We start from the raw sequence: 21,826 nt of genomic DNA, 5'->3' as shown, positions 1-21,826 counted from the left end.
CTAGATTATGATGGATTTAGCCGACTAAGATAAAATAGCTTTTGTAATCGAACTAGGGCAATACTATTATAAAGTAATGGTGCCCTTCAGCCTGAAAAACACTAGAGAAACCTTCTAATGCCTTGTAAACAAAGTTTTTGAACCATTGATTGGCAATAAAGTTGAATGTTATATTGATGACATGGTCGTCAAGACCTAGTTTTCAAATTCTTTAATTCATGATTTAAATTGTGTTTTTCAAATTCCAAGAAAATTTACATAAAACTCAACTTGAACAAATGCGTCTTTGGAGTCACGTTAGGCAAATTCCTTGGCTATATAGTAAACCGATGTGGCATCAAGGCCAATCCGGATATGATAAAGGCTATACTAGATATGAAGCCGCTCCAAAAAATAAAGGAAGTCCAAAGGCTAACTGCTTGGGTAGCCGCCCTAAACCAGTTTATGTCTAAATCGATGGATCAATGTCTACCATTTTTCAAAGCAATTAAAAAGAATGAAGACTTTGAGTGGACCGAAGAGTGACAACTTGCATTTGATAAATTGAAGAAATATCTAAGTACACCACCAATTCTGACCTGACTTGAAGAGGGAGACGAGCTGAAGCTATACCTCTCTACGAGTGACGAGGTGGTAAGCTCAACACTAATCAGAGAAGTAAACCGGGTCCAATAACCCATCTACAATGTAAGCAAGGTTTTGTAGATAGCAGAGATCAGATATCCCAACATCGAGAAGCTGCCTACGCACTAACCATAGCAGCTTGAAAACTATGCCCTTCTAGGCCCACACGATCGTCGTTCTCACCAACAAGCTCTTGAGGCACATCCTACTAAAGCTTGAGGTGTCAGGAAGATTGATGAAGTGGGTCATTGAGTTGTGTGAGTATGACATCTGGTTCAAGCCACGCCTAGTGATCAAAGCTCAAGTCTTGGTAGATTTCATCATGGAATGCATGTTCAGCATGTTGGCCCCTGAAGTAGCTAAGCCTGTTAGCACATCAAACGCATCAACTAGTGTAGCACCGGTCTTAGTCAGAGAAAGCCCGATTTATCCAAGCTCGGAGGCTTGGGACATGATTTATTTACAATGGGTCCAAGAAAAGATGCAAAATCAATCTTCATGGGGCTCCTTGCCCCCACATTCAACATGCACAACATTTAGGGTTGGCTCGACTTCCATGGTGTCTTCAGTAGTAGCAACCTCATCGACTATAGCCCTCTCAACTCCTCCCTTGTTAAAGTCATCATCACTTGCCTCCTCAAAGTCTAGGTCTTTCTCAGCCTCCATGGTCATGCCATTGGTGACTCTGATGGTGATAATGGTGTGGAGGTCGAGGTCGGGAAACTCGCTCCTGGTTAGCCACCGACAAAGCTTGAAGCCCTTCCAATAGGCGTTTGTGTCGATGTCAATCCTCAACATATGAAATGTCTCCAAACTCTGGTGTTCAGCAATAGTGGCCTTTCTAACACCTTAATCTCTTTGTCGAAGGTAGTCTCCCACTCCTTCAAGGTCTTCTTCAACTAATCGGCTCCCCTCATCAAATGCTCGATCAAGTCTTTCTGAGCCTGTGCATTGTTCTCAAGCTTGTGAGTGAGGCCATGAGCCTTGGTCAGTTTGACCTGAGCAATAACTGCCCTTTAGTCAGCTTCTTTAGCCTTTCGCTTTGGCATCTTGGGCCTCCTTCTGGCGCAATTCGGATTGTTGGGCGAGGGGAGTGTACCATGGAATTCACCTAAGAAAATGAGAACTAGCTCAAGTATTGAAGACTGAAAGAGTTGAGAGCATTTAGGTCAGAGACATAACACAATGTAGCTACTAGCAGCCTGGCATACTTTCGGACCTCAACAGGAAAAACCGCATCCCTACTCTTCAGAAGGCTGGATCAAAGGTTCATAATGCTCGGGACCACCTCGGGGCCCTCACTGGAGGAGCCAACTCCAGGAGTAGCGACCTGGCATACTGGAGATCAGACCACTTCGAGTGGGGAAGGCAGGCTCCTTTTGTGGTTTTCCTCGACTAGGTTAATGACCGAAGTCTCCTTGGTGCCGGTGGTTGCGGACTTGGTGATTAGCACACTAGTGGCCTAGTGGGGAGCATTACTTCATGACTTCATCCTCTTCTTCCTCTTCTTCATATCCCCAAAGAGCTTGGCAGAAGGGATATCAAACATGGTTCCTATAGAAATCAGCCACCAGATCAATTCAAGTAATCAACAGAGAAAACAAGGGAAACACGTGTACCAAGGTGGTGATCTACCCAGAGGACTTAGCTCGGCCTCAATGAGCATCAACACCTCTTCTCGTTGTTCCTCACTGAGCTTATCCTCAGGGTCCTTAATTCAAGTCCTCGTGCGTGTCGAAAAAGGCCACCCCCCTTCAGCAGTAATGGTGAAATACACTTATCCTCTTGAATGAGGCCAGTGGAATTTTTCTTGACACCACAAAGCAAACTAGAGGTATCTAAGCTCAAGGGTATGCCGAATTCATGGAAAACTGAGATGGTCCCTGCAATGGTTCAAATTGAATTTGGGTGCATCTGGTCCATGGTGATGTTGAAATACTTAATGACCTTGACGATGAAGGGATGGAGAGGGAAGTGCAGCCCAGCAACGAGCTGCTCCTCGAAGACTGTGATCTCATCTAGGTCATCTTGCTAGGGATATCCCCCCAAGGGGATGGAGTACCAAAGGTTTTCGTAGAGTTTGTATTTGAGGATTAGAGCTTGAAGTCTTTCGAGTGACAAAGTTGAAGGACCAAAATTATCTGGACCTCAGGATTTGTTAGCACGTTTGGGAGCTAAAGTCTTTTTTGGGGGCTTGGAGGATGATGCCTTCCTACAAGATGATTTATGCTCCTGAACTAGAGGGTTATCTTCAGCCAGATTGGAGCCTATAGGGCTACCGAGGTGGTCATCTATGTGGCACCAACCTCATTCTCTTGAACCGAGGAGGTCACTTCAGCCGGACCAGACTCATATTCACGAGCCGATGAGGTTTCTCCATCTTGGTTGGACTCGCTATCACTAAGGGAGAAACTACTGCTACTCATACTAGAACTAGGAAACGAATTGGAGTGAAGAAGGCTTACCCAAAAAGAAGAGAAAGCGACCTCGGACACAAGACTGGACACCACCGACCTAGAGACCAAAGCGCGAGCTCTAAATCACCACATTTCCAAAGCAAGGCAACAAAATGGAACCCCAAGGCCCCTATTTATAGCTGCAATAACCAATATTGGATGGTCCAAATCAAAGCAATCCAGCAGTTCTCGTAGAAACCGGTCACACAACCCTCGAGGCAAAAATAGTTGAGTATGTGTTTTGACGTCCATGAAGTTTTGGAATCCGCATAACATTCGCACACTCCTAGTATGCGATCTAGGTTCTCGATTGAACCGAGTGGGTCGCCAAGGTCCGACCATCAAATTGGACACCGACTTGGAGGAAGACAGACCAAATTGACTTAACTTCATTGTGACCTCCCTGCACCAGGTCAAAACCCTTGGCACGAGGAGTGGGGGCAAATGATGAGGGGTGATTTGGCCCAACCTAGTAAGCAATGAACACGTGGACACAGCCTAGTGATTAGACGCATGACTCAGCATCCTCAGCCACCTTAGTGGGTCGGGCCACCTCGGGTATCTCGGTCACCTCGGGTAGCACCGAAACCCGAGTATCTTAGGATGACCAAGCCTACCGAAGTGACATGTAGCAGACTTCTAAAATCTTGCTAGCTATCTCCAAACCCCTCGGGATCATGCTGTGCAATCGTAGGCCTTATCCTCATCCCGCTCGAATCGGAGGGACACGATATGCCTTATCAGTTAGCATGTTATCCACCTTCCGGAGCAAAACGGACTCCTACAGATTGGGTCGAAGATCTCGGGAGTGTTTCGTGAGACACACGACATCCTAGCTAAATAAGGGCATCAACCCCTGAGACCCAGGTACACGCCATTTAGTGCATTCTAGCTCTCTAGTTCTCAAGCTTTTAGCTCGCTAATTATATCCAACACTAACTTAAGCATTGGAGCAACCATGTCAGGCTAGCCACCCCAGGTTCTTTGATTCCATGTCTTGTAGTTCGACTGACTTACTACACAACTGACATCTGATCTGCCTTCTAGCTAGGAGCAACCAGATCGCGCACCATCAATTATATTTTAAATAGTTAAAATAACGAAATTATGTAATAAAATAAAATATTTCTTAAAAGTAAAAAATAATCATAAGATAATATTCAAATTAATAATAATTTAATATTTTAACAAAATTAATAATGAAGTTTTGTAATAATAGTATAAATTATAATTTTATGTATTATAAAAATAAATAATTAATTAAAATTATAAAATTTAAATTATGATATTATTTAAATAACAAAAAATATTTCACTTATATATCAATTAATAATTCTAGGAAAATAAAATTCAAGAAAATAATATTCATTAATAATGATTTTAAAATCTTAATCTATATTTATTATAAATTTATGTATACTAAAATTAATATTTATTGTATTTTTAGAAATTATTTATAGTTTTCTATGATAGATATATTTTCAAGAATTATGTATAAATCTGTTTTTTTATTATTTAACAGAAAATTGTTAATAATTATTGGATATTCAACTACTGTTATTTAACTTTTTAAATTTAATTGATTATAATCATTATATTTTTGTTATAATTTATTCATTGATATTTATTAGAGATTAAACTATTATTTGAGATTATAATATTTAGTGACTAATTTAATATATTTTTAGTATTTATTGTATTTTTATTAATTTTTATTATATTTTTATTATCATTATATTTTCAATAATTATGTATTTTTGCTATAAATTTTTAATAATTATTGGAAACTAAACTATTGTTATTTATGAGAGGTTAGACTTTTAATTTAGCTAAAATTTGGAGTGTTGATCATAACTTGGTTTAGTTTGGTTGTGGGCTATTTGGCCAACCAAAAGGACATGGTTAGGTTGGGGAGTTGGTTACCCAAAATCTACTTACCGTTAGTGATAACCAAAGAAAAGCAGGTTGTATTGGTTTAGGTTGATTTTCGGTTTGATTTGGTTTCAAAAGATTTAGACTTAAAAGATTAAATTTAAAACTTAATTTTAAATTTAAAAAATTACATTGGTACTATTAAAAATAAATTATGATGTAAAATATTTTAGACTAAGAAATATGAAAATTTCTTCATTTTTTGTATTAAAAATTATATTTAAAATATAAAATGTTAATATATATCTTTCATCTGGTTGTTCGATTTTGGTCGATTTACAAATGGCCATAGCAAAACTAATCCAAAGCCAACTAGAAATAATAGAAAACTGACCAGTTCAAGTTGAGTTGGTCGGGTTGGTTGGTTTCATCAAATTGATGAACAACCCTTATTTGATCGTTATTTTTGTATTATAAAAAGATATTAAAAATATTATAAAATATAAATAATTGTTAAATTATTTAAAAGCTTAAATATATAAAACAATTGTATACTCTTATGTATTTTATTGTTTAACTTTCTTTAACAAATCCTATACATTACACAGATCTGCTAGTATACAGTAAAAAAAGATGCTGTCAAAATTTTTTGGTGGGAAAAACAATTCATTACTGCACAAAAACAGAAACAAATGGTTTTTTTTTTTTCTTTTTAAATTGAACCACTGAAGAGGTAAGTTCACATTATTTCAGTAATCGGACCAGAATTTGTATAATAATCAAACCAAATCAGAGTAGTGATCGCTGAATTGTCCAATAATCTAGACCCAAGATGAGATTGAACTACTAGTTGAGGAACCCGAGGTATAGCTCCATCAAAATTTACAACATATGACAAACATGAACATCAAAATTCAATATGAGATTAAATAGATTCCAGTTTAATTAATACAAGGATAATACATATATATGGACCATGTGACACAAGACCAGATTAAATTGCTCTGCCTATCCTGATCCAACTTAAATATTTTATCTCAACTTCTCAATCACTCAATTACTCGATTTTAATCTTATTCCCTAATATGCCCTCTCAAACTCAAATACATGGAAATCAACGATTATGTGTTTGATCAAAGATTAAAGATTAAAGATTATTGATGATGATGACGATGCCCCCTCAACTATATAATCCAATCCTCCACGCTCGCTATAATACTGGTGCGACAAGTATATAAATGTCACTATGGGCCAACTTTTTGAGCAGATAAAAAATAACCCTATCGGCCCAATACAAAACTGGGCCAACAGTGGCCAATAAAAAAATACAATGTCTCAACAATATATCTTAAAAGGATAAACGGAAGAGCGACCACAGTGGGCCAAGATGAAAATGCATTCTTTTCTTGTTTTCTGTTTTTGTTTTTTTTGTTTTTCTCTTTTTTGGGCCAAAATGTAGAAGAGCAACAGGTGAGGTAAGCCAAAATTGTCCTGAAGGTTCGTTTGGTTTGCTGTCAGAATCAGAATTGGAATTAAATTCTTTGGAATTGGATTTAAAATGATTTATTTTTATAGTCTGTTTGGTTGAAACAATAAGGGAAATGAAAATTTGAATTAGCAAGAATAGGATTTCATTTCCAAAGACCATTTCCTCAAATGAAAGAATGCCATTCTTCAAAGAATAAAAATGGGCTTCCAATTCCACCCAGCCAAATAATTAAAATCTGAATAGATCATTCTGATTTTAATTCCAAATCCCGACAAACCAAACGGAGCACAAATCATTTAACCACTATCTACAACTAGGGATGGATTCAAGCCGAGCCGAGTCGAATAATACCAGGCTTGAGCTCAACTCAAGACTATTTTACAAGGCTCGAACTTGCCTCGGCTCAACTTTTTTTATATTTTATAAAAATATTCTATTATATATTTTATTATAAAAATATTTTAAAAAAAATATTATATAAAAATAAATATTATATATAAATTTTTTATTTTATATTTAAAAAATTAAGAATTATAATATTTTTTTATATATACTATTTTCTATAATTATATTTTATATATATATATATTCGAACCAGCTTGCAAGCTTACGAACCAAATTCTAATAAGTTCAAACTCGATTCTCATAAAAAAATCGACTCATTGCCACCTGTATCTGCAACATAGACGTCCATAATGACTTTTACTGGGAACACTGAATCAGCGATCGGTGACACTACGATAGGGTACCAAGACAGAATTATTCAACACCGGAGCTGAAATCAAATGGAGATTCGTGTTAGAAATGCACAAATAACTATGATTTATAGTGTTGTGTATGAGATAACAGCATTGGCGATGGTGTTGATCCATTTAGTGGATTACTGCAAATGCCTCGCTATCCAACACATGAAGTTGGGTCAACCATTAGGAAACTGAACCAAATAAATCAAAGGTGTGAGATATTAAGTTCCAATGCGATGCCGAGGTCATGAAAAGAAAAAGGATTAGGTTCTTAAACAAAGTTCTAGTGGAGCATAGCATAAACGAAAACGATAATTCAGAAATCGCCAAAGTCGAACAAATTAGGTACTCAAAGTGTTCGAAATAGTGCGGCACTGCGGCAACATTAGAAACAGTGGCATGCATACGGGCAGGATGTGGTTTATAGGGGGGAGAGGACTAGTTGCAGGGGGCTGGAATTCAGAATTCTGCACCGTGTCCGTGTGTATCCGTATTTATCGGTAAAATATTCCAGTCGTGATGACCAAAATCCAGTAACGTCAGAGACATCATCCACAGGTAAGCGAAAAACCTTGGCAATGCCACGTTACAATGATAGGAGTAAAATATTAATTCCCCATATTTCCTTTGGACCATAAATGTAGACGAATTGGTGAACGTGTCAACCCAAAATTGGTGGATTGAATGGGTCAAATCAAGGTCAAAAATCAAATTTGTCAGCCCTACTTTTTTTATATGAAAACTATTGTCAATTTCGCCGGCCATGATATAATTCTTCCTATCTTCCGCCACGATGCAGAATTCTGAATTCCAGCCTTCCATGAATTTGACATCGATTCAGGATGCATTTCTCATGTACTTCGGGGGCTGGGCTGATCGGTACTTCTCCCTTGTTTTTTTCTACCTTTTCTCGGTAACAGGCAACACCGTGATACGGTACTTCTTCGAGTCTTCCACGGTAAGTGCTCTGTTTTTATTCACCTTTTCTCAGTAACAGGTAATAGGCCGGAGAAAGTATCATTGTTGGCGCCATGAAGATCGGCTGTTGGAATTATCTAACATCTCTTTTCCTGACCATCTCCGTCTATCTATCCTCCTGTTGCATTGCCATAGACACCATTACACCCACTCAATACATCAGAAACTCGGAAACAATTATCTCAGCTGGTGGAAAATTCAAACTAGGCTTCTTCAGCCCCAGTAATTCTACAAGTCGCTATGTTGGGATTTGGTATAACACAATTCCAGGACAAACAATTGTATGGGTGGCAAATAGAGAAAATCCAATAGTAGATGCTTCTGGAATTCTGATGATAGCGGATGATGGAAATCTTGTGGTTAGAGACGGATCAAGACACGTTTTGTGGTCAACGAATGTTTCAAATATTGCAAATGCCAACACAAGTGCCCAACTCTCAGATTATGGCGATTTAGTGTTGCGAGCATCTAGTTCTTCTGGTAATGGCATCACGAACAACGGGATTTTATGGGAGAGTTTCGAACATCCATTAGACTCGTTCTTGACAACAATGAAGATTGGTGTCAACCTGAGAACCGGTGATAAACGAACGCTAACATCACGCAAAAGCGATTCTGATCCTTCCCCTGGAAACTTCTCACTTGGCGTTATTGCTACGGGTATACCTCAAGTGGCTATCCTGAAAGGCTCTCTGCCCTACTGGGTCAGTGGTCCATGGAACAATCGTATCTTTATAGGGATCCCTGCAATGTCCTCCATTTATATCAGTGGATTAAATCTAGTTCGAGATGATACGGAAGGAACTGTATATGTGATAAGGAATGTGGCTGATATCGACGAGTCTTTTTTTATAATGTTCAAATTGGATTCCGATGGACGGTTAGTAGAAAGGCAGTGGGATGAAGGGAAGAATGAATGGGTTAGCTGGGCGATCCAAAAAACAGAGTGTGACACTTATGGAAAATGTGGACCGCTTGGAAGCTGTGATGCATTGAGCTCACCAATATGTACTTGCCTGGAAGGATTTACACCAAAGTCTCCAGAAGAATGGAGTATGAGAAATTGGTCAAGTGGGTGTACAAGGAGAACTTCACTGTTGTGTGAGAGAAACAACACTGCTGGTGAAGCAGGGAAAGCAGATGGGTTTCTCAGGAGGGAAAGGATGAAAGTGCCAGATTTTGCAATCTGGTCAGCTGCCATTGACGTCAAGGCATGTGAAGAGCAATGCTTGAAGAATTGTGCCTGTGTAGCTTTTGCATTTGATAGCGGCATTGGATGTATGTCTTGGAATGGAAGCTTAATTGATATACAGAAGTTCTCTGCGGGTGGTATAGATCTTTACATCCGCTTAGCACATTCAGAAATTGGTAAGGACCCTTCCCCTTTCTATATTTTGCAGAACACAGTTTATATGATTGTGAACGAATATAATTTCATTATGATTCAATGTGTTATGGGTTGACTGTGCGCCTTGCCCTTTTAACTCTGCACCTTTTGCATCGTCCTTTGGTCCTTTTTTCTTTACTTTCTGTCTGTTTAATTCTTTTTCGTGTTTGCCCCATCCAACCGCTTTTATTTTCTTGTGAATTCTGGCCTGTTTGCATTTAGCAAATTCTGATTTATTTGTTCTTCAGATTTTATTTTATCTTGTTTATTTTTGAGAAGTAAAATGATGCATTCCCCCACTTTATATGAAAGAGAATGGAGGCAGAGGAACGTTGTTTGTTTAGGAAGAATAAGGTAGGAAGCCAAATGAGGTGATCCCCACTTTAAACGAGAGAGAATTAAGGGGAGAATTTGGTAAAAATATTGAATCAGTTTTTTAGATGCAAAATGTATTGCCAATGAATGCAAATGAGACCAAAAGTGCAAATTTTGCATTAGAAAGAAGTGCCAATCCTAGCTGTGGGAGTTCAGCATTGGGTTGCAAGTCAGATACCCCATTTTGTAGATTTAACTAGAGAATGACCCCATACTACGTATGGGGCAATTACATCTCTATATCATCTGCTTTTGTTTTTTTTTTTTTTCTTTGTAATAATATAATTTTGTTGAAGACTACTATTTATCTAGTAAATATATTTAATTTGAATTCTTTATTTGATTTAAAGAGATTTAATTTATAATTTAAAAGTCATTATAATGAATCTTTTATCTGAATTAAGAAATTAATTACAAATGGATCTCACATTTTTTGAAGTGGATTTTTTTATAGGTGTGTGGCCATGTGTCTAAAGTATTCAGTTCAGCCAAGTAATTCAGGGATTGTTCCTTGCCAAAAGAAGTAGTTCGACTCTGAAAACAAAAACTTGAAAAAGAAGGATAAAAGAGAGTCAACAAATTCTAATATACCAGTAAAGAATTCTTGTCCGAGAGTCTCAACAGCCATTTGGTAGGAGCTGAAGTCGGTGAACTGAATGACTTAAATAATTTTTGCAAATAAATCATTAAGTAGCTAGGTTTCTAAGAACCTTAATGGCTGATTCTTTTGTTAAGATCTGTACCAAAATGTTTTATTACATGATTACTTTATCCATGTAAAGACAAAATAATAATAAGCCATTCGATTCAGCTAACATCAACCATCATCATGAGAGTCCGGAACTCTTACCTTCTTTGTATAGATAGATGGATAGCTTTCTGAATTAATCCTAGCTGTGTTGCCCTGAGTTTTAAGAACAGGATTGGCAACTAAAAGAATGCAAAGTAACCAGTTATAAGGACAAATAAATCAGAAGAGTGACATGTTACTTGTTAATTAGAGAGGAAATTATAGAGTTTTTCTTTTTTGTTAAAGGTTAATAGGGCTAAACAAGTAGCATAATGGGGCAACGCATCCCATACCCTTAACCCCCAGCCCTGTTTGCAGAGGTATTAATTCCAGTGCGTACCGAGTAATCCATCAGTTAGTAAAGTGCTCATTTGGGAGAGCTTTCATATAGTGGTCTCTGGTGTTATATGAGCCAAAAAGCCCAAAATATAAGTAAAAAAATCGACTTTTCGAATCGGTTCTATTACTGCATTCTCCCATTTGTGGAATAGCCATTTCCTGCTTCTTCTTTGGGAATAAAATTCCATTTCTACTGATTTCAATTCTCATTCTCATTTCGGTATGAACCAAACAGGCTATGGGAACACACAATTCTGATCCTAATTCCGAAGGATTTCAATTTTGATTCCAATTCTGATTCTGACTGCAAACCAAATGGACCCTTGATAATTTTCCAGTGGGTCTGACCATGTTGCATCCCCACCTGTATGTAGATTTCTCATTTATAGCACTTGGTTAAATATTAACTAGAATTGTTCTTTTCAAATGTAGCTAAAGGGAGGAACGTGAAAACGATCATCATAGCTACAGTGATTATTGGAACACTAACAGTGGCCGTTTTAGCCTACGTTGCTTATTGTTGGAGAGTTAAACGAAAGGGTAATGGCATCTTTCCTTTGGAACACCACTTGTTCTTCTGTTATTATCAAATAAATGCTTGTAGTCATCCGGTGCTATCGTTTCGCTGTCAAATACACTGCATCGATCAAAGCTTTGTGAACTCGAGTCGTCCTGACTAGCGGCTTATGACTCTTGAATTAGGATGCAAGAATGGAAGATCATCAGAGATGCTATTAAGTGATGTGAGTAAATCTTCTGGAGAGGTATTAGGTGCAGACGTACTTAGAGACAGAATAAAGCATAGGAAAAGCTCGGAGCTAACGTTATTCAAATTTGAGGACTTGGCTAAAGCAACAGACAACTTTGATAGTGTAAATAAACTTGGCAAAGGTGGTTTTGGTCTTGTCTACAAGGTATTTGTTTATTTCTTAATTATCACAGACTTCATGGTTAAAGAATCAGTCTCACTGCTCCTTCTCTGTTTTAAATATTTTCCCTCAGCATCTCTGCTTCTCTCTTATTTTCTGATAAAGCAAATAAAGCATAATTGTAATTGAGTTATATATCATCGGTTCTTTGTAGGGCAAGTTACAGGGTGGACAACACATAGCTGTTAAAAGACTTTCAAAGAGCTCAGAACAAGGCTTAGAAGAATTTAAGAATGAGGTTATGGTGATTTCTAGTCTCCAGCACAGAAATCTTGTCAAACTGCTTGGTTGCTGCACTGAAGGAGGTGAAAAAATGTTGATCTATGAATTCATGTCCAACACAAGCCTGAATGCCTTTCTGTTTGGTAAGATATGGATAATACTTTCATTTACCATATGCAGACCAAAAATAAATGAGTTTTTACTCATAAAGTGGTTTTACATTTGTCCCTATCTGCAAAATTTCTAGCATGTTAATCTATTAATTAACTAAAATTGAGATCATTATTCTAATAGTAATACTTAGTAAATTCTCATATATATTGGCCCATCGATTGTCCAATTAATTTGTTTTATATAACCTTCTACATCAGATGCAACCAAAAGGGCACTCCTTGACTGGAGAAAACGCTTCCATATCATAGAAGGGATTGGCCGTGGGCTTCTTTATCTTCACAGGGATTCCAGATTAAAAATCATTCATAGAGACCTCAAGGCGAGCAACATTTTATTGGATGAAGAGTTAAATCCCAAAATTTCAGACTTTGGCATGGCAAGGATATTAGGAGGAACTCAAGAAGAAGAAAGGACTAGAAGGGTGGTTGGCACATAGTAAGCTACTACTTTAATTCTTTCTACTAATTGCATTTCCAACTTTGAATCCACAATTGTGTATAAGAGTTTTGTTATTCTTAGAGAATATAAACCTCAATCCTTCAAGTTTAATATTCACATCTGAACATCTTGTTAATACAATGAATTGCAGTGGATATATGTCCCCTGAATATGTCATGCAAGGGAATTTCTCAGAAAAATCGGATGTCTTCAGCTTTGGAGTACTGTTACTAGAGATTGTGAGTGGGAAGAGGAACACGAGTTTTTTCCATCATCAGGAATATGTAAGCTTGTTGGATCATGTAAGTTTGCATAAATCATTCTAACCCAACATATTATATATGGGTTTCCATATCATTAAATTAATGATATATATAATATGGTGACAAAAGTTCTTTTGTGACTTCTGTTAATTGCTTGCAGACATGGAAGCTATGGAATGAAAACAAGCTGGAAGACTTCACTGAGCCAACACTATGTGAGCCATGTATTCAACCAGAAATTCTGAGATGCATCCATGTGGGACTACTATGTGTGCAAGAATTCCCAAAGGACAGACCTACAATGTCTACTGTAGTTTCCATGCTCAGTAGTGAAATTGCAATTCTTCCCACTCCAAAGCACCCTGCATTTACTGAAAGGCAAATCCTCCTTGACAAGGATCCTTGTCAAGATAACCAATATATATGCTCTACAAATGTAACCATTACCACCCTTAATGGTCGATAACATGTCAGTGTACATAATTTTGTTCCTCATTGTTTTCATTGTAAATGATGAGATTGTATTACTTATCAAGGATGATAATCATCCAATTAATCCACATCAGTTTCAATTTTGTTTAGTTTAAAAATGTGCACAGGAAGGATTGTTCTGGACATATTATGGCTAGGATTTCGGATTTCTAATAGGAATTCACCTTCAATTGTGCAAGTATAGATTAATGCATAAATACAAATAGTCTTTACATACACACTCAAATTAAAGTTGCATTCCTATTGAGTTGCTGGAGCCCACCAATAGTGAATTGGGATTTGCTCCTCACACCACAGCCTACCGTGCATTGGGAACATCTCATTAATAAAACATGCATTGGGAACATCTCATTAATAAAACATACAATTATGGGAGATGTGGCTCTGAGGTTGGTGTGAGGAGTGCTCTGCGAGAAGAATGAATAGTAACCAGCAGATCTGGAGTATCAAAACCAATGTTCCATTTTAGCCTTGCAAAACATTCAAAACTCAGCAGAGCGTAAGAGAAATTGTGTTTTAGGTCAAGTTTGGGAGTGTTTAAAAATAAGTGCTTATTTGAATAAGCACTTATTTTGGGATGGGACTATACCGATAAGAACTTATTTGTATTTGGAAAATAAGTCTAAAACAAAAATAAGCACTTATTTGAGAAGCCCAAAATTTGGGCTTATTTTTATGTACTTATTTCCTTTTTAGCCTATCTTGACCCACCACATCATTTCAAAAATACTATACCACCCTATTTAAAATTAGTGTCTTTTCACGAAATGCTCGTAAGAATAAGCACTTGTTTTTCAAATAAGTACTTTCAAACAATGTTTTCAAAACCAGACCAGACTGGAAAAACCAGTCACCTGACTGGGTGGTCAACCGTCAAACCGTTTGACCCAGGAACAGTTTTTGGTCATTTTTTTTGTTTTTTTTTATTTTTAATTTTTTTTGTCAGAGCAGGCCATCTGTTCGGACCGGGTGGTTGGACCATTCAACCCGAGAACCAGACCCAGAATGGTTCCCTGTCCGGTCCGGTTTTAATAACCTTGCTTTCAAACTTGGCCTTAAAAGGGCCCTGCTTTGACCCTGCATTCAGTGTTTTGTTTTTGGATTTCCTGGTAGCATTTAATGAAATATATTTCAAGAAATTTTCATTTGACAGTCTAAAACTCTAGTTTTTAATTCATGCATATAATATATAGTTTCTAAAAATTTTAGGAGAAATATGTTTATTGGGAACAGAATTTTGACAGTCAAACCCTATTTTAGAGGCTTGTTATACATTCTAGATAAAAAAGATGGAAGTATTTCTCATTTTCTGTATTCTATCTATTCATATGTTAATTTTCGTTTTTGTTTCTTCGGGATTTCTATACCATTCTAGATAAAAAATTGGAGTGAAGTCTTTAAGGCACCTCAGACTCTCAGAGTCGATATGATTTATAGGACAAATAGTGTGGACCTTTTGGAAGGTTCAAATTCTCAAGATTAGCATTTTTTGTATCTATTTAGATTCAATTTGGATTTACATAAATGGGTTCAAGGAAATTGGACGCGGTTTTTTAAGTAAAGTATTGGACTGATCTGGGCCTTCTGTAAGCCCACAAAGAATAGGTTGGGCCTAAACGAGGAATCTCAAAACCCAGTCAACCCAAATTTGAGTATATGCATATGGCGTTATGCATGCAACTTTAAAATTATATACATGTAATTGTATTGTTGCAAAATGGCATCTTCTAGTTGCTACCTCCTCTTGGAGTTTTCCCCATTCACTTGAATTTGAGTCTCTCAGTTTACATTTTTTTTTTCTTTCATAGACAACATCTTACTTTTACATTTAAATATGCAGTCCATAAATATAATATCCTAAAATATATGACCATAACAATTTAGACCTACAAAAATGTTAGTAAACCATGTTCAGGATCCCATAGGCCTGTTGGACCAGAATGACCCTAAACAGGCCCTGGCTGGGTCTAGCCTTGGCACAAATTGCATAATCACAATCCAGGCTTGGGCTGGCCATACATCGATTCCGGCCTATGCCAAGTGGTAGAGCTAGCTGCATGTCAGTACTCAGAAAGGGAAGAAATCAAATAAGACAGAAGAAATGGGCAAAATTTAATGAATATATACTGATACCCATAATGCCTATCTGGCTTGGCATATTGTTATAGTAACATCATTTACAGAGAAAATGTTGTGGTTCCTTGAAGAGGACTCTGTATCAGATGTAATCTGCTTTTGTATAAACCCAGGTTGCTTTGGAGTAGGGAGAGTTGCAATTTCACAACTGAGCATGGACATTACGCTAGACATGGTTGGTCTGTCTTTGGCAAATTCTTGAACACATAACAGTCCTACATGGATACATGTTATAACTTCTACCTGAATGGACGGTTCAAGTAAGGCTGGATCGATCATCTCCAGGATAGTGCCTTCACTCCATAATTTCCATGCCTGAAAAAACATACAAGTTATGACTTATGGGAATCCACCAATACAAAAGAAATTAAGGAAGAAGCTCCATGCATGATTAATACTTAAGCAACAGGAAACACGTAATCTTACATGTCCCAAAAGGTTTGAAGGAGCCTCCTCTTGGAAAAAGCTATTATTCTTTCTCCCGCTTACAATCTCCAGTAGCAATATTCCAAAGCTAAACACATCAGATTTTTCAGAAAATCTCCCTTCCATTGCATACTCAGGAGACATATAGCCACTGCATTTCAATAATCCAAATGCTTAATGAATTTAAAGCAACTAATTAAAGATATAGAGATAATGCAAATTCATGATAGAATCAAAATAACCAGTTCCAGCAAAAGAACCAGTTAGTACTTACTATGTCCCAACTACCCTTTTCGTATTCGCTTCGTCTTGACTACCACCAAATATCCTTGCCATGCCAAAATCTGAGATTTTGGGGTTCAGCTCTTCGTCCAATAAAACGTTACTTGCCTTCAGATCTCTGTGAATAATTTTTAATCTAGAATCCCTGTGAAGATAAAGAAGCCCTCTGCCAATCCCTTCAATGATATGGAAACGTTTCTTCCAGTCTAGAAGTGTACGCTTGGTTGGATCTGAAAATTAATATAAATTATTTAAAGCATAAGAAACCTTTCTAAAATAAATAAATAAAAAAAAAAATGTAATGTAGTTGTGTCAAATTCTTCATGCCGTACGTGTTATGTATGTTCAAATTAATGAAAGCGTGTGAATAACATAAATAGCTCTATAAGAAAACAAAAAGTCTGTAATAAACTGTTTAAAATGGAAATCTTACCGAAAAGAATAGCATCAAGGCTTTTGTTGGCCATGTATTCGTAGATGAGCATCTTTTCCTCCCCATGAATACAACAACCAAGGAGCCTGACAAGATTCCTATGCTGCAGTTGTGATATCACCATAACCTCATTCTTGAACTCTTCTACGCCTTGTCCAGAGCTTTTCGAAAGCTTTTTTACAGCTATTTCTTGCCCGTCCAACAATGTTCCCTGGTGATCAATAATCAATAGCTTACTAAATTCTCCATCTTAATAATAATTAGTAAATATTAAGGCGAAAGGAGATGAATGGCCATGGTTTAATCTTACCTTATACACTATACCAAAGCCGCCTTCACCAAGCTTGTTTGCCGTATCAAAGTAGTTTGTTGCCCTTGCCAAGTCCTCTAGTTCAAATGCTGGTAGTTCCCTTCTTTTACTTGTCATTATGCCGTCTTCAAGCATGCCAACATCGGATAGATCTGTAGATACCTCCCCTAAATCCATGTTTTTCTTCATTTTCTTTCGCCCTGTTCCAAGATTTTAGTATCAAATTCTTATTTCTTATTCCCTTGATTCTTGGTTTGGGTGGTAAGTTTTCAGAACAATGTCCTTGGAGTTGCTCGCATGCAGGTTGGGCCTATATTTTAAATTTCTAATGCCAAGTAGAGGCCATGATAGGACATCTATATTTAACCTGAATATTTACTTATTATTATATTGTATACTATTAGGGTAAAGACCCCTACTATATATGGGGTCAATTTACTTTATGATAAATATACTCCCTCCTTTGAAGTTACTTCAGTTAACTTTGGAAATGATTTTTATTCAGTTGTTTAATCGTCGGATACCATTTTCTTATTTATTTAAATTCGATTAATTTTCTAAATACCATATTAAAGTCCTCTTGGTCGCTCTAGGCCCGTTTGACACATCTTTTCATGTGGTATGTCGGTTATTTAGAAGCCCGGCAGATTGCATTTTCATCATTTTTCATTTGGTTCGGAAGAGATCTAACCGCCAAAAGACAGTGCATCGATGTGTGAAGCCTGTTTTGGGCTATTTTTGAGAAGATTCAAATGGAACTTTTCAGTTTTTTCAACTTGTTTTCACACAGAAAACATGCCTTAATCAAATGGTTTTAAGTCTATCAAGATCTTGATGCAAAACATCACTATAACTTTTAACAGTCAGAACTTTGAAAATATCTTTTAAAAAAGACTTGCCAAATGGCCCAATAATTAAGAACAAAAATTTAAGAAATCTTTGTCACAAATAACAGTTTAAGAGGGTAATTGTCCCTGACGCCATAATACAAGAACGATCATTATAATTTACCCTTAATTGCTTTTATTTCACTTTCTTTTCATTTATTGTTGCGTTTTCGCAATTTAAAGTTAATAATTTGTAAAAAGACAAAATAAATAAATATTGGGTTATTATCTGAAGCTCCCACTTTTATATCATCCATAACCCTAGGCAGACAAACACATTTATTTAGGACACACGTCTCATCCATGAAGTTAACAAAGATTAGTTAATGATAATACAGGAAGAGGGTATCGTGGTTGTGTTCATGTTTTATTTGAAGACATTTATCTTGTTTATATAACCAACAAACCACGGTAACAAAACTATCAAAAGCCCCACTTTTTTGAATATCATAAAAGAAAAATAAGGCTGATATGACCAAGGGATTCTGTGTTTATACACATGAAACATATGACATATAAACATTCTAGGATCAAAGCTGAATGACAGTAGATGGTTCTGTGTTTATACATGCAAGTCATACAATAAAACTGACAATGTGTTGACTCAGAAAAAATGAACCATGAACGAAACAGAGGTTGTGGTTCTGTGTGATTCAAAACCGTTGTTTTCATTTTCAAAACGCGGTGATATGATTCTCAAAATCTTCTTTTACTGAACCACGAAAATAACACCCAATAAGTGGTCAACCATCCACATGCGCCATTGTTTTTTAATGATAAAATTAACCTTGACTAACAAATGTGCAGTGTACACTATTATTAATTTTAATACCATACAGCTATTCTTATTTTGTTTATTTATCTATGTTTTTCTGTCAATAAAACATGTTCCAACTCCCTGATTCAACACCACACATTTAGATCCTCCTACAAGTACGACCCATTATGTTTGAAATGTACGGTATCAGATAATGTTGATAGGGTGTTAAAACATATTTTATTGATACTGATCTGGGCTCGTATTAATTTGATCCAATGGGTGAGAATAGTTTTTAAAAAAGAGGGGGGAGGGGGTACAGTGGGGACTGAAACAAAATTCAAATGGATATTGAATCATTGGTGGAGTTGTTGGTAAATAAAACCTAAAAAGTTAATAAAAATCCCGACTGAACTCTAAATTTCCCCTAGAAAATTTTGGTTGAAAGGATGAAGTTTGAGTAAGGGGGAGCATCTAACGGAAACTGTCTACCACAAGAGTGTTTAGACTTTAGAGGTACCAACAAGGTAGGTAAGTTTAAGAGAAAAACAAAAAGGTGGAGGGTTGCTTCAGATATGAACCCAAAAATATTACATGTTTTGCTAGAAAGATAGCCGGAAGGATTGGTAGCCCAAATCCAGGCCTGCACTTAGGCTGGGCTTGGCGCGCCTGTATGTCAAACTAAGCAATTTAGCTGAACCCCGTCAGTCTATTCTAGTAAATAACATCCCATGTACGCCCATATGCTAAGCTAAGCCCAGCCTCACCCATGAAATCTAATTAGCACGTTACCTCTTAGTTTAGCCGTCCACATCCATGAGAAGTAGGTTATCACACCTATGATAGCTGTTCCAATGACCACTGTTGTTATGATAATCACTTTGGAGTCTTTTCTACCTGCTCTTAAAGAACACAGACAGGAAATAAAAATACCATCAGAAAGAAGACAGACAGGCATGTGGATAATGCATGAGTTGATAACCAAACCACCAAAATAAAATTAATATTGGTTTGGTGTATTCTGCAACCGAATGAGTCAGAAACTACATGCTTTCTACCCCCCCCCCCCAAAAAAAAAAATATATATATATATATATATATATATGCAAGTGTCGAACTCTGACGTGGATAAGAGATATTTTATCATTTAATAATAATAGTAATAAAAATAATAACAGGATGTCGATCATCACACGAAGAGGCGGCGGCGGAAGAAGAAGCAAGAAGAACGACAAGAACGAGAATAACTACGACGACAAACAGGGAATCGAAAGAGGGGGAATGAAAGGATGTTCGTACCGAATTCAGAATAAGCTAAACGGATGTAAAGGTCCACTCCGCCGCTAGAGAATTTCTGCATATCGATCAAACTCCCACTCCAATACATACATCCAATGTTGATATCAAATGCATAAGCTGTACAAGAGCAGTTGCTCAAACACTGCTCTTCACACTGTTTTATATCAGCAGCAGCAGACCAGTCTGCAAAATCCGGAACTTTCATCATGTTCACCTTCAAAAATCCATCTGCTTTCCCCACTTCACCGGTGCTGTTGCTTCTCTCACACTGTAATTGAGTCCTCCTCACGCACCCACCGGACCAATTTCCCTTGCCCCATTCCTCGGTAGACTTGGGTGTGAATCCCTCGGAACAGCTACAGATTGGTGAATCTAATGCGTTACAGCTTCCGAAAGGCCCGCACTTCCCGTAAATATCACACTCCGTATTTGGGGCTGACCACTTTATAAACCAGTTGTTGTTCTCTTCATCCCAACGATATTCTACTAATTTCCCTTCGGGGTCCATGACAAACCTCGCAAATAAAGGATCACTGACAAAAGAGAAACTTAGGTACGCTCTCCCCACTTTAGAATCAGAATCGAGATTGAATCCGTCGAGGTAAACGGATTGCATGTCGGGCACCCCTAGAAAAATCCGATTATTCCATGGACCACTCCGCCAGTACGGCGACGAACCGTTCCAGATGAAGACCTGAGGAATGTTGAGAGGGACAACAGCTGCAGAGAAGGTGCCTATAGAGGGATTAGACTGATCTTTCCATGCTGTTAGCAGTTGTTTCTCGCCTGTCTTCACGTTGGTGCCTAGCTTCATGTTGGGCAAGAATGTATCAGAAGGGTGAAGAAAGCTCTGCCATAAGATTCCTCCACTTACTGTGTTATTGCCATCATTTGAAATTCCTTGTTGCAGGACAAGATTCCCTGTATCCAAGAGCTGGGCACTTGAATTTTGTGAGATATTTGAAGCACTTGTCGACCAGATAACTGTTTTCTGTCCATCCAAGACGACTAGATTTCCATTGTTGGCAATCATAACGGTTCCAGACGAATCCGTGAGTGGTTTTTCTCTGTTAGCAACCCATACGACTGTAAGTTCGCTCATGTTGTTATACCAAATCCCGACATACCGGTTCGTCGAATTCTCGGGGCTGAAGAAGCCTAATTTGAATATGCTGCTTGGGGAAACCACGGTTTCTGGGTCTGTAATGTTTTGGGTTGATGTAATGATATTGGAATTGGACAAACATAGAATAGAAGGAAGACAAAACCAAAGAACCAGGAGGAAAGAACTCACAAAACACCCACAGCAACTATTAAACTTGGCGAAACCCATAGTTCCGTCCATTAATGGTGCTTCTATTGAAGATGATGATAATGAACTAGAAACTGATCGAGAAATGAAAACTGAAAATTAAACTGAATATAGTATAGTATCTGACAAAGGAACTGCCGTCCAATTCTTACCTTGACCTTTTTATTTTCGACCTAGCTAGGAGGTTGACCGTCAGACCAATTCAGTTCCCTACCACCTTCGTTGAAGGAATGTAGACAATCGACGGGGAGAAAACACGGCCACGTAACCCATTTTAATGTTATTAAGATTCTGTGGAACCTGGGCCACGAGGCTTTGACGTCCACCTCGGAAAGATGCCTTTTTCTTCCTTTTTTTTTTTTTTTTTTGTTCCGACAGCAAATGTTTCTTCTTTCTGATCCAACTACATGTTC

The 21,826-nt window shown here is 37.4% G+C and overlaps 2 protein-coding genes across 3 annotated transcripts; one reads left to right on the top strand and one right to left on the bottom strand.

The window, feature by feature from the left end:
* The first annotated feature begins 7,935 nt into the window (after window positions 1-7,935).
* LOC148875633 (G-type lectin S-receptor-like serine/threonine-protein kinase At1g11300) lies at window positions 7,936-13,669 on the top strand. Of its 2 annotated transcripts, XM_088973469.1 has the most exons (8): window positions 7,936-8,142; window positions 8,298-9,530; window positions 11,486-11,593; window positions 11,756-11,967; window positions 12,137-12,347; window positions 12,576-12,813; window positions 12,968-13,118; window positions 13,240-13,669. In XM_088973469.1, exons 2-8 carry the CDS (start codon window positions 8,495-8,497, stop codon window positions 13,543-13,545), a joined length of 2,262 nt encoding a protein of 753 aa, XP_088829595.1. In that variant the 5' UTR covers window positions 7,936-8,142; window positions 8,298-8,494; the 3' UTR covers window positions 13,546-13,669. The 2 variants fall into 2 exon arrangements, with proteins under 2 accessions (XP_088829595.1, XP_088829587.1); XM_088973461.1 differs by having other exon boundaries at window positions 7,944-9,530.
* Window positions 13,670-15,285: 1,616 nt separating this feature from the next.
* On the bottom strand, window positions 15,286-21,552 carry LOC148875632 (G-type lectin S-receptor-like serine/threonine-protein kinase At1g11300). Its single transcript, XM_088973449.1, has 7 exons — window positions 20,102-21,552; window positions 19,595-19,699; window positions 17,159-17,358; window positions 16,849-17,059; window positions 16,408-16,645; window positions 16,134-16,284; window positions 15,286-16,022 (listed from the first exon to the last, which is right to left on the bottom strand). The coding sequence occupies exons 1-7, from the start codon at window positions 21,444-21,446 to the stop codon at window positions 15,714-15,716; spliced, it is 2,559 nt and encodes an 852-aa protein (XP_088829575.1). The 5' UTR covers window positions 21,447-21,552; the 3' UTR covers window positions 15,286-15,713.
* Window positions 21,553-21,826: the final 274 nt, after the last annotated feature.

This window comes from Nelumbo lutea, chromosome 1 (assembly GCF_056320005.1).
Source record: "Nelumbo lutea isolate HS-2025 chromosome 1, American lotus-T2T, whole genome shotgun sequence".
In the NCBI taxonomy this organism is placed as follows: Eukaryota; Viridiplantae; Streptophyta; class Magnoliopsida; order Proteales; family Nelumbonaceae; genus Nelumbo; species Nelumbo lutea.
This window is presented reverse-complemented; position numbering and strand designations above follow the sequence as displayed.

Bases quoted from the DNA above. Each gene is read 5' to 3' on its own strand.
- LOC148875632 (XM_088973449.1), bottom strand. From the start codon at position 21,446: ATGGACGGAACTATGGGTTTCGCCAAGTTTAATAGTTGCTGTGGGTGT. The intron at 17,359-19,594 runs GTAACGTGCTAA...ATCTTGGAACAG, and splicing joins GTGGACGGCTAAACTAAGAG to GGCGAAAGAAAATGAAGAAA. The intron at 16,285-16,407 runs GTAAGTACTAAC...ATTGAAATGCAG, and splicing joins AAAAGGGTAGTTGGGACATA to TGGCTATATGTCTCCTGAGT.
- LOC148875633 (XM_088973461.1), top strand. From the start codon at position 8,216: ATGAAGATCGGCTGTTGGAATTATCTAACATCTCTTTTCCTGACCATC. The intron at 9,531-11,485 runs GTAAGGACCCTT...TTTCAAATGTAG, and splicing joins CTTAGCACATTCAGAAATTG to CTAAAGGGAGGAACGTGAAA. The intron at 12,814-12,967 runs GTAAGCTACTAC...AATGAATTGCAG, and splicing joins AGAAGGGTGGTTGGCACATA to TGGATATATGTCCCCTGAAT.